At 39.8% G+C, this 15767-nt stretch overlaps 1 protein-coding gene across 7 annotated transcripts in view; it reads right to left on the reverse strand.

Annotated features, from left to right (window-relative positions):
- USH1C (USH1 protein network component harmonin) overlaps positions 1–15767 on the reverse strand; it is a 47871-nt gene that overhangs the window by 12354 nt on the left and 19750 nt on the right. For 2 of the 7 annotated variants that reach the window (XM_081926057.1, XM_081926059.1), the window contains exons 7-15: positions 15572–15629; positions 15083–15186; positions 14380–14464; positions 13779–13838; positions 13385–13441; positions 11591–11733; positions 10294–10359; positions 7038–7162; positions 5654–5730 (exon numbers count right to left, since the gene is read on the reverse strand). In XM_081926057.1, the coding sequence (XP_081782183.1) occupies positions 5654–5730; positions 7038–7162; positions 10294–10359; positions 11591–11733; positions 13385–13441; positions 13779–13838; positions 14380–14464; positions 15083–15186; positions 15572–15629 (775 nt within the window). Of the gene's footprint in view, positions 1–394; positions 531–1404; positions 1522–1548; positions 2176–4114; positions 4165–5653; positions 5731–7037; positions 7163–10293; positions 10360–11590; positions 11734–13384; positions 13442–13778; positions 13839–14379; positions 14465–15082; positions 15187–15571; positions 15630–15767 lie in introns of those variants that run through there. The other 5 variants (XR_014171835.1, XR_014171836.1, XR_014171837.1 and 2 more) reach the window with 5 other exon arrangements.

Below are 15767 nucleotides of genomic sequence, written 5' to 3' on the forward strand. Positions count from 1 at the left end.
TATTCCATACTATGTCATACCTTTGGATTGGATAAATAGGTCTGCTCACTGGTCTGAGAACTAATTGGACTAAAGCTCCTTCCCTTGTAGCTTTTCATTTCCCAGTCATTCATTGAGTCTGCTGGCCCATTAGGCTGATAGCTGTGGCTGCCCATCCTTTCTTCCAAGTGAGTGGGCACAGGATGGAGAGTCGGAGCAGGAGGGGATGGGGGAGAAGATGGGGGTGACAAGGGAGGAGGGGCAGCATGCACCCAGGAAGGAGAAGGCAATGTAATCCATGATGCTGCAGGAGAGGGCATTGGAGAGGGCGGTCCCCTAGGAGCTGGGACACTTGGTGGGGGAGGCGGGTAAGCCCCTGGGAATACAGGAGTTGCATGGGGCAATGGAGGCGGAGGTGCTGGGCGTTTTGGAGGCTTGCCAACATCATCTAAGCTGATATCGTCAAGGTCAGTGGTGTGGAGCTGCAAACCACCAGCAAACCTCCGCACAGATGTAGCAGAAGGAGAAACAGCGGGACGTACACCTGTTGTCTAATATAATAACAAATAAATCTGTTTTAACGTAGCACTTGCTTAAAACTACCTGAATACATCCTCACTAAGAGCAAGCAATGGAGCTTCTATAATAACATTTAATTTCCATGCAATGCCAATTGTCCGATTGGCCCACATACCAATATGTCGCAATTCAGGTCAAAGGAAACCAGTATTTGCAACAACAAATCTGTTATGTACTGAAGTTCTCACCCTGGGCCAGCAGGGGTATACTGTAGATAGTTATGCAAATAAGGGATCGAAAGTGACGTTCAGTGATTGGATAGTTTTAGAAAATTGTTACAGTTATATTGTACTGGAGCTCTATATAAGCAGGCTGACTGAACCCTTCAGTTCAGTTCTGTCCTGGCCTGTGAATAAACAAGAGCTGTTTGAAGAATCGCTGTGTCGTCTGATATGTTCACCCACAACTTAACAAAATCCTATAGCTGAAAGAGACATTTCAAGAAGGTAAGAGCAATCCGTGGAAGCAAAATTAAAAGAAAAAACCTAGCTTCCCAACAGATATTTCTATTGAAGGGGTATAATTTAAGACTCTACACTAACACGATTTCAATCCCTGTTTTAAAGGACTAAGTATCAGTAGAAGTTACTGTTGGGAAGCTAGGCGTTTGTTCTAATTCTGCTTCTCTTGAGTGCCTTTACCTTCTTAAAATGTATTTCCTTAGAGAAAGGGCATCTATTTCTCTGAATGAATTTGAAACTCTCCCTACCATGTAAACTGAATGAGTGAGACTACTAGAGACAATACTGCTAACTACATCTGTAAAATAGTTCATAGATCAAAAAAAGAAAACAAAGACAGGCATTTTAGATATCTCAGTGGGTGGGGATCAGAGCACGATTTTACCTCAGGAGAATCATTCTCCACAGAGGAGATTTGTTCTAAACGTGTTTGACAAAGCCTTTCCACCCAGTGCTGAGTTTTTTCTGATTCCGTTAAATCTTCTCGTTCGGTCTCAGATACCTGAGTCATATCACAGTTGCAGAAGAAAGTGTAAAGCTATTGTTACAGATATAGAATTCATATTCAATTGCACAAAGTGAATTTCACTGTTAAAAATGTTGTGCACAGATAAAAACATTATTGTAATTCATCTCCTTTCCCAATCTCTATAGTCTCTGTGCAAAAGGCATCATGTATTAAAAGTTACAGGCATGCAGTCCTAGAAAGCACAAACACATGACCAGTTGTGTCTGTTCACTACATCTGGAGGGCAGAGTTTGCCTATGCCTGGCATAGTGCCATTAGCCAATCAAAGAGGACCAAAGCTAAGCTTTTAAATTGTGATAACCACTTTTTGCTGTCTAGCTTGAGTTCTTGAACTACACTGTTGATGTGATTTTTAAATTTTTCAAATATCTGAAGTTATTTGCCTATGTAAATACTCAAATACCACCCATATTCCCCCCCCCCCAGGAATAAATGGGAAAACTAAAGGCATCAGAACATGTTAAAAGAACATACCTCTTGTACAAGCCGGTTGATTTTCAGCTGCTTTTCTCTTTCTAGCTTCTCTTCCTTTTCCTTGAGAAGCTTTAGCTCAAACTCCAGTTGCATTTTGCTCTTTTTCTGCTCACCGAGACTGTCACTTTTGGATTTCTTTCTTTCTTTGCCTTTCTAGGTGGTTTTTATTGTATTTACATACATTTAGAAAATATATATATTGCAGGGGCTGAAAATGTACTACTTCAATAATCTGAGATTATATATACAAAAGCAGATGTCCTAGAAAAAGAGGCTCTGTGAATATAGACATGCAACTATTCACAGTGATTGCTGAGGCTGGGCATGAAGAAACAGCAGCCACATAATGAATTTAATTTTAACTAAACCTTGTTGGAAGGGCGAGATATTGAAAAGCTGGAGGCAAAATGTCAACGCTTTCACAATGTGTGCGGATGCCTGTGATACAGATTAACTGAAGACTACATCGCTTTTAAAATATTACATAAACTGTGGTCTCTCTACAAACGAAGCAAGTACATGCTTAGATTATGGCTTTTACATAATAGCAGTAATTATTCTACTGTGCAAGAAAATATTTCAGTACTTCACACTCAAAACATTGTACAACATATTGCCAAAACAACACAGCAAACAACTGCAAAGGGGGGAAATGCAGAAAACTGTGGAGAACCAAACTGCTTCTTTGGAATTGTTAAAGCAAAAACTGCCTTTCAGCTATTGGATTAATGTTAATAATCCAGGGTTTTGTGTTTCCTAAAGAAAAGCCACAAAAATCAGGTCTTGTATCTTTAGCAATTGTAAAGAAATGATTCAGCTTCAGTCACCTGAAGCTGGTTGAGAGTGGATCTGAATCTTACTTCAACATTGGGAGAGTGTCTCTGCTGTAGCTGAGGGCAGCCTGCTAGTTTAGGAGGTGCAAGGCAGGCCACACACTTATCTGGAAGTCAGGTCTATTGAACTCAATAAGACTTACTTCTGAGTAGGCATGCACAGGACTGCAATACTATCAACACAGACATCTAAAAATAATTTGCACTGGTGCTCTGGTTATATTAAATATGAATTTTATTTCTGATATGAACTTAAAGGAAAACTGTCAAATCTAGCCAGTTCATTTAACCAGGCTTTTGAAACAAACATTGCAGATCACACTGGAATGGAACTGTTTGGCTGCTACTGCTGAGTAGCAACCAAGGGGAAATTAAGCCCATACCCATATTGGTGGAGCAGTGTCAGGTGGCAGCAAAGACAAGGAGAAGCTATGACAACAACAGACATGGACCAATGGCATCAGTAGGGTCGGCACAGGGCACTACTGGGCAGTCAGCACAAGGCCACCTCAGTCACCCAGTTTCCTTCATCAGCTTGCAATGCCCATGAGTAGGGGCATGAGGTACCCGTCAACCTCATCCCTTTTCAACAGTAGTAGGTAAGTAGTACCTGACTGCACCATCTAACTGGCTACCATTGATCATTTATAGTTAAGGATGATGTTCTTAAGATAAATATAATATGTGATTTAGAAATGGGCCGACAAAGAATTTACCTGCTGTCAGAAACGTATTTTGCAAAGTGGAGTTGCTTAAGTTAAAAACACCCATATATCCACAATTGTCATGATGACTGCTCCATCAAGGCTTTAAATCACTTCCTCCAGAGTCCAACGTACATCAGTCCAATTCTGGAATATGCTGCTGAGCTTCCCAAGCATATGCATATAGATTGCAATTCTGTGCATAGTTACTGATGCATGTCCCATGGGAGAAAATAAAACTTACAGACTCGTAATATAGGGTAGGGTGAGATTACATCTTTTACCATGTGCTCTTAAAGCTATTACTCCAGCATACTCCATGTTTAAATAGCATGGAGTGGAACTGCAGGTTTGGGGAGTGGCTCAGATCCTGAACTCATGCAAGGCATCTTTCTTTGCATCTAAGTCACTGTGACGTAAGCGAACTTTCCCTTAATTTCATGCTCATCAATAAATTTACATGAGCGTACAATTTATTGGGGAAAATACAGAATGGATTAGAATGCACTTTCCACAGCAAACCTTCTCAACATTCACACTCAACATTCTTTGTACCTTGCGAATTGTGGGAAATTTTCCTTCATACCGATAAAACCACCCAAAAGCTATAAATAGGTAAAGGAGAAATATATAACAGAGAGCAATATATTACAGATATACAGTACGAAAAGGTAGAGGTAGGCAGCTGTTTAAAAGGGGGGGGGGAGGAACTCCAATGGGATCACACATTGTAGAGAATGCAGTATCTTAGCCACACTTTTATTTTAACTTTGAACTAGCTATTGATAACAAATAATAGCGCTCCATTATTTTTCACCGTTCTACTTATTTATACAATCATTTTGGCTCAAGTGCCTCAATCTAGTGAACACAATGCAAGAGTTCAGAAGTGCACATGACGCTACCCCACTTTCAAAATTTCACTGCTCATATCAATAGAGAACACAATAGTTTAGAGCTTTTGTGAACAAGGAAACACAAACACACAGGAGCTCTGTGCCCATTGAGAGTTCTATTAAACATTATTCACACTCAGAGTAGATACATTAAAATTAATGGCTATAGCTAATTTGGGCCCATTAATTTCAATTGGTGTACTCTGAGTAGAATTTAGTTCAATATAAACCAAAGCTCTGAACCCAAGTATAAATAAAAGCCCACAATGATTTGATGGTTGTTTCACGACATGCAACTTTCTGTAAATAGGAATAATTAAGCTACATTTTTTTCAATAAAAATAGTGTGCAATAATCAAATTACTTTATTTAACGCAAAGTGTGCAAATTGAAATAGTTATATGCCTACTGAAACAACACAATTCTGTTAATATAGTCACTATATATATTGCAGATTTCTCTAGCAATTAACTGCAGTTTATGTAATGAATTTTAGCAGCTAGCCAGTTTTACTTTCACTGGTTCTAGATCAGCTCAACACCAGCTACACTAATTTTTGTTGTGTTTAAATATTGTACGCACACACACGATCACAGTGGCATCTGTTCCCCTTTCCTTTAGACATCCAGATAACCAACAGCCAAGGATGTTAGTTAAGAATGCAATTTCCCTTTTATTTTTCTTCTTTGCCCAGAAAAGCTTATAACGTTCAAAAGCTATTAGACAAATTTACTGAATCAGAATTAATGTAACAAACTATTACATTTTTATGAATTCTGTTTTGCCCGATTCTATAGGCTTTACATCCTGATGTACTGTGGTCAATGAACATTTAGCAAAAATGTAACAGGCTAGTTTCTTAGCTTACTCCTGGGTTCTCACAGCATAAGTTGAGCCACCCCCAGAACACTGTTGTAGTTTCCAGTATTAGAAAACAGGACCCATAAAAATCCCTTGCTGGGCGAATCCAGTATTATTTCCTGTATTGCTCAAATATCATCCACGACATTCCTTACTTGCTCGATATTTATATATGTGTCTAGCATAGCAAGTTAATATAAGTAGTGTCCCTAAGAAGATAACTGTGGGATAAGAAAGACAAGTGTAGGCCAGTCCATCATTAAGACTGACTGTCAGGAGGAAGAGGAGTGCAGGAAGCATCAAAGTCAAGATAGGAAGCCAAGGTGTTACAGCAAACCTGTTGACTCTCTTTCGACTTCATTCCATCCATATCACCTGCCGCAGAATGGTCAAGTGCAGTTTCATCTACATCTACTAGAGAAACAGAGGAAGAAAGAAACAGAGGGGAAAAAGAAATGATAATACTTTGGGTGTTCCACACCGCCAATGGATTGGAAAGAATTGACACAAAAGGGAGAGTCCCTGAAGAAGTTAAGCATGTTTTGTTCTGATTTAATTTTTGAGGAAGCTGAAGAAGCTTTCAATAGCTAAAGAAGAGAAGGGACTTACTGACAACTGACATCTCTGTATCATGCCATTTCATGTTTTAATTCATCAAGGCAGCGGAGGATTAAATTCAGTGCAAGTCACTTCCTTGTTCTCTCCATCCCTAGCCTTAGAGATACTATGCTAGTATTGGAAACTGTAATCAGTATTATGAAACTGTGAGAGAACAGTGGTCTCTTTACAAGTGCTATTTTAGAACACATATACCTAAATAGAGCTGAATAGAGACAGCTACACTGGTGTAATATGGAAGGAGAGTTGTGGGGGATTCATATAATGGAGCAAGCTGATTGATTGATTAATCGGCTATATATTTGACAATCAGATGAACTCTATGGTTCAAGCAAGAACACTTATTTTTAAACACATATACTATTCAAAAGGGACTGGGCATTATAGTGCTGTTCTGCAAATGAACCCTCTACTTCTGGGCTCTGAAGGATTGGGCAGAAAGGATTCTGCAATGCTATTCTAGAATGAATTGAAATGCCAGCCATCCATCCATTACAGCCAGAAGTCACAATGATTCTATAACGATTCTGACTGTCCAAACAGTCAGGCAACCAGTACAGTCATACCTTGGAAGTCGAACAGAATCCGTTCCAGAAGTCCGTTCGACTTCCAAAACGTTCAGAAACCAAAGCACGGCTTCTGATTGGTTGCAGGAGTTTCCTGCAGCTAGTCGGAAGCCGCGGAAGCCCTGTTAGACATTCAACTTCCAAAAATAGTTCGCAAACTTGAACAGTTACTTCTGGGTTTGCGGCGTTCGGGAGCAAAAACGTTCGAGAACTAAGCTGTTCAAAAACCAAGGTACAACTGTACTGATCTCCTGGAACTAATCCTTGTTTTGATGTGTTGTGTTGTGTGGAACTGAGTTCTACTTTTTCTTCCTCAGTTCATTTTTATCTTCCTTCTTATTAAAAGCTCCCCTGAATCTGTAACACTTAATCAAGTTAATAGAAAGAGGAAAAGAATCGATGACTACACCTGGCACTCATTCTACAGCCCAAAGGCATTAGCGTCTCACCAAGCAGATGTTTTGTGAGAAATACAGAGTTGTAAGTTGTAGTTAATGATGTTCTAACACTGTCTTGGATGAATACTTTTTTACTTACTTCGATGTTTATGTTGAGGAGGCCTATGTACTTCTGCAACTACAGTTTTGGGAGACTTTGATTGCTCTTTATGACCCCAGTCTTCTTCCCATTGCTTTTTAAATTTCTCCTCTTCTGCCTTTATCCTGAAAAGGAGTATAAAGTATTCAGTTGGATTTCTTTTTTTAAATGGAGGCTGACTGGCCCAGTTCACATGTACGACTAAGCATAGCTGAGCAAGAGTGTGGCACACATGGCAAAAAACATGGCCTTCTTCACTTAGTCCTACTACACTACCTGAAGCGAAACCATAGTTTTATTTATCATTATGTGTGAACCCAGCTTAGTGTTTCATCTCCTCTAAACAAACCTCCAGTGGTAAGCAAAAAAACCCACTTTCAGTTCATGGTTTGTTTGAAGCAAGACAAACCATGAGCCTAGGTTTCCATGCAATAGTAGCCCAAACCATGGCTTAGTTACAAGCAGTGCACAGTAGGACCACAGGAGGAGTGAAGCAACCATGATTTTTGCTCTGGGTACCAGCATGCTTGCTTGCTCACACTAAGCCATAGTTTGGCTTAGTTTTACATGGGAACACTTGAGTTTGCTTATTTTATCTTTCATCACTTACACTTTAAAAATATCCAGACCTTTCAACTGCATATTAAAATGAAGTGTGTGAGTCAGCCAAAGTTAAGTATTCTGAAATCCTATTTATTTCAGCTGAAGAGATGAGGTTTTTTCCATTGAAATAAATGGAGCTAAAAAATTTCTAACTTTGGCTAGATCTAGTGTTGCTACTGAACAAAAAATAAACACCCTAGCCTTTTACTTTTGGGCCAGCTTCTGGAACCCAGTTACCTCATATTTTTACGTTGTATATCAGATATGAGAGACCTGTAGTCCTGTATATGTTGTTGGGCTTTAGTTCCCATCAGCATCTGCCAGCATGGCCAAAGGTAAGGGATGAAATGAAATGTAATTCACAAAACTTCTGGAGGATCACCAATTCCCCATTCCTGCTGTACATTTTAGAATCTCCTGGACCAACTCCAGTGACATGAGTCCAAGCCCCAGAACCACTTAAAAACAAAGCCCCAACTGCTGCACAAGTGTTACATGCACAAATAAAAACCAGTTTTTCAGATCTCTTAAAATGCAAAAGCAACAGGAGGAAAAGAATGACACGGTGCAAACTAATACACTCTTAACACTACAAAATGGTGTAGGTAAGGCAATAATTACTAAACTTTAGCAAACCTGACCATGAGTTTCATCATGATTTTGAGATGGTTAATATCGCAACCTGCTCATAATTTATGGGTAAAATGCACAAGAAAGAGCCATAGAGCCTCATGCTCCATGTTTTTGTTTGTTTGTTTACTTTAGGAACTGGAGTTAAAACAGGATCCAAATATTTCCAATAGTCTGGCTTATACTTACGGTAAGTATCTCAGTTTAGAATGAGCAGTGTGAGTCAACTGCACCAGCACATTTGCTTCCAGTAAAGCTTCCAGTTAATCTTTTGGCACTACCCCTAGTTCCCATGCCCTACTGCAACTTAGTCTGTAAGACCCAAGTCACATGCAGCTGAAACAGCTGCATATTCCTTCCCAGTTTACCCCATCTCTACTATCTTCCACCTCCTCTGTTGTTTTCCTCTGTGCTAAATTTCAGACTGTAAACACCATGTGGCAGGTTAATTACCATGGAGCCCTGCCCTCTATATATGTAAACAAGTGAACAATAAAGCTGGCAGGTAAGTTAAACATGGATTAAATCCGTGATCTGAATGGAATTGGCTCGTCAGGTGGTACTAAGCCTCTACACTATCTTCCCAACAGGGAGTCAATGTTGCATACTGGGAGGGGGAGAAGAGAGGCAACAGGAAGACCCCAGCAATCCTGCTGGGGTATTTGCATTGTACCAACCTCCCCACCACCTCCACCTCCCCACTGCTGAACCTCAACATTTGGGACACGATCATTCCCATGGTACCCTAACTTGCAATGCCACCATACGGAAATGCATTCTGATAGAGCCCATTATTCAGCCAGTTTTCTTCACAGCTCCCTGAGATTAGTTAGGATTTCATGCAGGATCCCGTTTTCAGGCGAGCTGATGCAGGCATTTGCCACACAGAAAGGCAACAGCGTAGATCAGTTGGAAGGATCTGTAGTCAAGCGGCACAATATCATGACTGCTGTACATGCTTCATGGAAAGCAATGTGTAAAGTGAACATGTAGCAAGCACAATACGTTTTATCACTACAACTGTATACAGCAGTGGCGTAGCGTGGGTTATCAGCACCCGGGGCAAGGCAAGTAATTTGCGCCCCCTAACCCGTGGATTTCCCCCCAGATGTTGTGCCCGGTGCGGCCGGCCCCCCCCTGCACCCCCCACGCTATGCCACTGGTATACAGTGGTACCTCAGGTTAAGTACTTAATTCATTCTGGATGTCCCTACTTAACCTGAAACTGTTCTTAACCTGAAGCACCACTTTAGCTAATGGGGCCTGCTGCTGCTGCCACGCCACCGGAGCACGATTTCTATTCTCATCCTGAAGCAAAGTTCTTAACCTGAAGCACTATTTCTGGGTTAGTGGAGTCTGTAACCTGAAGCGTATGTAACCTGAAGCATATGTAACCTTAGGTACCACTGTATATGTGTTTCCCTCAGACTGATTTTGAGGTTCCAGTGGCAAATGGGATTTATTTTGGATTTAAGTTATTTTACTGGACTTTCATATTTCTTTCCTAATGCCATTGCTAATTACTTTGAGCCTTAGGTGTGGGAAGGCTAGGCATTCAAACAAACAAACAAACAAACAAACAAACAGTTATGGACATCTGCATGCCTCAATAATTTGAGACTGCAATAAATTTAAAACTGAGAGTCAAGCTTCAAATTCAGAAATAGCACCTGGTACTGGCTTTCTTGTGCTGTACCACTTTGGATTGCAGGCAGAAGGAGTGCATGGCAATACAGCCCTTGTCAGTATCAAGGGGAAGCATTCTAGGGAAGACTTCTCCCTCACATACTGGTTTTCTGTGTGCAGAGAGCTTTTATACAGGGGAGGACACATGATTTATCCTTCTGCAATTTGAAGTGGTGCAGGGTAGGGGACTTTGACAGAGGGGTGGAATGACAATGCATCTATCCTGCTTCACCCTTTCCCCAAACCATAAAATCCTTTTAAAAGGAATCATAGAGGGAAAATAACCAAATGCAGGTGTGTGCGTGCGGGAGAGAAATGAACTAAGAGATAACTTAACTGTTCAATTTCTTTACGGTATCTTTCCTCCTCCTCTGCAGCTTTTTGTGCAATCTCCATTTTTCGCCTACAAAAAAAGGGGGAACAATTTGGAATTTTTAACCGAACTACATTATATGGAAAAATAACTTTGATGAAGAAAATGCTTTTGACCAGCTAAACCAGGCACAGGCAAACTCGGCTCTCCAGATGTTTTGGGACTACAATTCCCATCATCCCTGACCACTGGTCTTGTTAACTAGGGATGATGGGAGTTGTAGTCCCAAAACATCTGGAGGCAAGTTTGCCTATGCCTGAGCTAAACCTATATAGCCATCAGACATAACTGGTGGCCCACGAGCATTTTGCTAAGCTTCTTGCTTTGGTTGCCTGCCTGAAACTGCAAGAACAGGGGAACTAACATGCATAGACCAGACTGTGTACAGTCTGATGAGTCACAAATTCAGCAGCCTTGTTTGGTACCCTCTGACACTGATTTCCACCACAAATATTTAATAAGCATGGGAAGCTCCAAGCACGTACTCAAATATGAGATGTGTACATGGGAACTACGAGATATCCTGATCCCCTCCCCCCCCGGCATCTCTCAACAATGTTGCTACCCTAATGTTAGGCTCATACCCTGTCTTGCAAAAGTAGTTAGGGTTGTCTGTAGTATGACCGATCAAGACTGCAGTCTGTGCTTTATTCATCAAAATGTTGAATTTCACATGAAAAAATCATGTGAAAGTTGTCGAAGATACATCGGAAACAAGGTGGGGAGGGAGGAATAAGGAACAAGGGTGGGAGGACACCTGCAGCGCCTCCTATTTGCCAAGAGGGGTAGTGGCTGCTGCGGAGGTGGCAGATCCTTCATCCAAGGTGTACACTGCACCTGTTGTTGCCATCATGGTGCCAGCAGTGGGCAATGCCTTCCTTGGAAGCTGGATCTGCTGTCCCTGTGGATCCTGCCACCTGAGACGGCAGCCTCACCTTGCCTCATGCGTTGGCTGGCCCTGTGTATTGCTTTGTAAATCAGGACACATACTGGTAATTGAAGTTGTTGGGTTCCCCCCCTCAAAGGCTATGTTATGCTTTTGTTCAACATCAAATTTCCTATCTACCAGCTGCCAAGAAATCTAATGTACTACCCAGAAGCCACAACAATCTCAATTGAGAATGATAGTCACAGCAGTGCCCTGAGGCCTCCAGAAGAAGGCAAAGTTAGTTGAGAAGCTTCCTACACATGATAAGCTTCAGCACTAGCACATTTACGCCACAGTTAATTTAGCAAACCTGATGCATCCCCAAGATCTTACAATTTCTCCTTTTCTTGCTGTTCTTTCAGGATCTTATTGGTCTCCAGTGCAAGCCTCTTCTGCCGCATCAGTTCTTGCCGCTCCAACTCACGGCTAGTCTCTTCCCTCTGCTTCTCCTCTTCAGTCATAAACAGCTCCTTCCCCTAAATATTATTTCAAATCCCTGTTAATTAAGTTTTGTTAGCAAATTTGTATAGACTTCTTCTCCCTTTGAAGATCTGCCAGGTAATACACATTGACAATACTTTTTTCCCTAGGCAATGAAAATGGTTGCTTTTATCTAGCAGATGTATAAAAAAGAGCTATTGTAGTTATTGATTGGTAAGAAATTTTACAAATTAGATTTGTAAATCTTATAAATAAGATATCTATCATCCATCTATCCATCTATCTATCTATCTATCTATCTATCTATCTATCTATCTATCTATCTATCATCTATCTATAATCTACCATATCTATCTATCTATCTATCATCTATCATCTATGTATCATCTATCATCTATCATCTATCTATCTATCTATCTATCTATCTATCTATCTATCTATCTATCATCTATCTATCTATCTATCTATCTATCTATCATCATCTATCTATCTATCTATCTATCTATCTATCTATCTATCTATCCATCTATCTATCCATCCATCTATCTATCTATCTATCATCTACCATATCTATCATCTATCTATCATCTATCTATCTAGTCATCAGTAGGAATGTAAAACCTCTTTTAATTTTTTTAAGTGAATACAAAAGGTTGCAAAATTTTCAATTTTCTGAGTTCTTTTTTTTTTGGAGGGGGTTTCATTACGAGAAATATGAAATCCAGATTATTAGTGTGAAACTCAGATTTATATATGTCTGATTATAAGTCTATTTTAGATACATGAAATGTCATGCTTTTTCACTTTAGCTTTGTGCTTGACACTGCCATTACCTTCAATGTGTATACAGTATTTCAGAAGTGGTAGCCTCACCTCTATCTTCTTGTAACTGCATATTTTCACACTGAATGGTGTGTCTACAGCATCAAGAGGTGTTATGCCTAGCTGGTTATACAAGCATTCTGACTGTGTTGTGAGGGGAATGGAAATATATTTTAGGAACTAGGTTAGTCACACTGCTATCTTATTTTTTCCCTTTATTCATTTGAAAGAATGGGTCAAAAAATGTAGCTGAAAATCAATCTAAGCACAGTGTCATGTTTGATGGGAGAGCTATACTACCTTGAAACATGATTAATGTTAGTGAAATTGATTTAAGTCACTTGCAGAGCTGTGTACCCTTGTGGGCTGTGGTGCAGATGCACTGCATTCATACATGATCGTTGTAACAAACAGGCAATGTCTTATTTGGCCAGCTGCAGAAGACAATTTTTCATGGCTGCTTTCCCTGTGGTTCCATGTGCAGGAGTAAATGAGAACTATGAGGTAAATATGTTGCCCTCTGGAAGGATTTCTAACTCTCCCTTGAACCTTCAAGGCTTATTTGAGGTTCTAAAATATTTTCACATGCCGTAAAATGAACAAAATAATATGCACAATAAAATACAACCAGTTCAGAGAAACTGATCAGTGAACTGTCTCTAAAAGATGACATTCAGATGTTCATAAATTACTTAAACTACTTAAACCCCAAACAATCAATTTGAATCTAGATTATACTGGAATTGAGTATGTCTCCCATCCCCAGTTTCTGGATAGCATATGTACTTTGAAAACCAGTGTGAATACAGTGCCTTTCTAGATTTTCACAGGGTCTTTGTTGATTACGATGACATTCATACTTACGGCTCCAGTTACAACCGTGATAGTCAGGGTTTGACTGCTTTTCAACACCTTCACAGCCTGAAAAAATGGTGGGGGTGGGGGAGGGGAAAGGATAACATATTTACATGCATGTCTTTGTCCAGCTGCAAAGGTGTACACAGCACAACTACAGTGGCACCCTCTCCACCTGGTAATGATGCTGACTGAATCTCATTCTAAGAGCAGGACAGTTAAAACAAAGCAGATGACTTTGTAGTGACAGCAGTGCCTGGATTCAAACATTTTAAACTATACTCCAATATTTGTTGGCTGAATCCTAAAAATCTGAGAGTTGTGAAACAGATTGATTTAAAAGTTAGTGTAAGATGTCCATTTTCAGTTTATGAGAAGAGGACAACTTGGCCCTTTTCATTACCTCTTTGTGATCCACATTAGAAAAGTCCATTCCATTTACTTCAACAATCTGATCACCAACCTGAAAGCAAGGAAACAAACAAAATACTTGAAGCTTCAGCAGAGTTCTCACACAGACTTCAGTTCTCAAACCAGTTGTTTCAGAAAAGTGAATAAGATGAGACCACTTCAGAACAACTAATTTGAAGATTAAGGTAAACATTGGGATATTTTTAACCTTTCAATCTTATTGAATTTATTCACTTTGCATTGGTGTCTGGAAAACACCACTGATTTTGTTTCCTTTAACATGGCCATTTCAACATAAGACCTGTCACGGACAATAACCAGTGCTGTCCCCTCTGTTGATGGGAGGCATCCATCCATAGTACAGGGAAGATGGCAATTCTTGGTTGTTCTAGTTTTGTTGCAGGCCTCTGTATGACCCAAATTCTGCTCTGGAGGACTGAAGCACACTCTGGAGTAGATTGAAGATGTGAGGACAAATAGAGAACTCTCAAAATTTCTTCCCTCCCCTTTCCTCTAATAGATGCCTTCTGTCGGCAGAGGGGACAGCATGGGGCTATCATGGAATCAGATGGTTTCATCAACATTACACTTACCTCTAACCCTACTTCTGCAGACAGAGAATTTGGTTTAACATTACTTATGAAAATGCCTGGTTTTTGTGTGGGACCACTGGAAATGCTGGAATAAACAATGAAAACAAAATGACATTACACAATGGAATAATGTGAGAAAACAATCATGGTCAAATAACCAAGTACTGTAAATAACTTGGTTACTTTCAGATTGATGAGAATACATTGGATCAGATGTACAGCAAATGTACCTCATTTAAGCTCTATTGGTGCCAACAATTGGTGTAACAACCCACTAACACTAATATTCTATCACAGTCAACACTGTTGCACAATTAGACACGACACAACTTTTCTCAGCATGCCAAAGAAGTACTGTATAAAAGAAATCGAGTCATGCCTTAGTCCATATGAGAAGAGGATAGAATCAATTGATTTTGCTACCTCATTAATTATTGGTAATGAACAATTCTTTGCACAGTAATTCAGTAAAGAGATGCCTACCATCAGTACACATTACCCAAAGATGAAAAGAGTTGCAGCTTTGACCAATAATGGACAAGTGATGTGTGCAGCAGCTTATATCTGGTTCTGAACACTATCATTTGCATAAATGTATTTAACTTAAGATCCAGTCACAGTTAAACCCTTCTTAATTTTGGCTAGATCACATCCGTTATATTTTCCAGATGAAATGAGTGATGAGAAATAAATGGCAGCTCACCTGCATCCCATGCCCTTTGTACCAATCAAGCTAATGAAAACTTTCTTTTCTCTGTGGTTTTTTCCTCCAGATGATGCAAGACCTGCAACACTGCTTTTACCTTCCTAAAACGCAAAAATTAGGGCAACAGAGTTTCTGACATAGAAGTCCACTAGCTAAAAAGGCATGCTGATTTTTTACCCACCATCAAAGTCTAGATAAAGTTTTGCAAAGCATCGGGGGATACGGAAGGAAATACATAGGTTATTGTTGATAGGTTTACACATACTCAGCATTATCATATAATGAACTCAATTCCCCACATGGCTATATTCAAAAGTGTTTTGGAAATAATTCATACAGTCATCCCATTCCAAATGTACTCAGTGTAAACCAAACAATTTTGTACAGTGCCCAAAACACTATATTATAAAAATAGGTCCAATGCAAAATTTTATTATGAGCACAGGGTTTAAAATTTGCAGCAAAAGTTATTTTCTTAATGCTTACCCCAGGATCTGATACAAATTGGTCTACAAACTGCCACTTGAGAGGCTCATCAGTAGAACTAGAAAATATATAAGTGGTTAGATATGAACAAAGAAAAGATGCTTAAATAAGTAATGTACTGTGGATGCTTTCATACCACACCTTCTGATGTTGGGTTGCAACCTAAATTCCCCTTGTTGTGGACCAGTTGGGATGT

This window comes from Podarcis melisellensis, assembly GCF_964234715.1.
Source record: "Podarcis melisellensis genome assembly, chromosome: 1".
Classification (NCBI taxonomy): Eukaryota; Metazoa; Chordata; class Lepidosauria; order Squamata; family Lacertidae; genus Podarcis; species Podarcis melisellensis.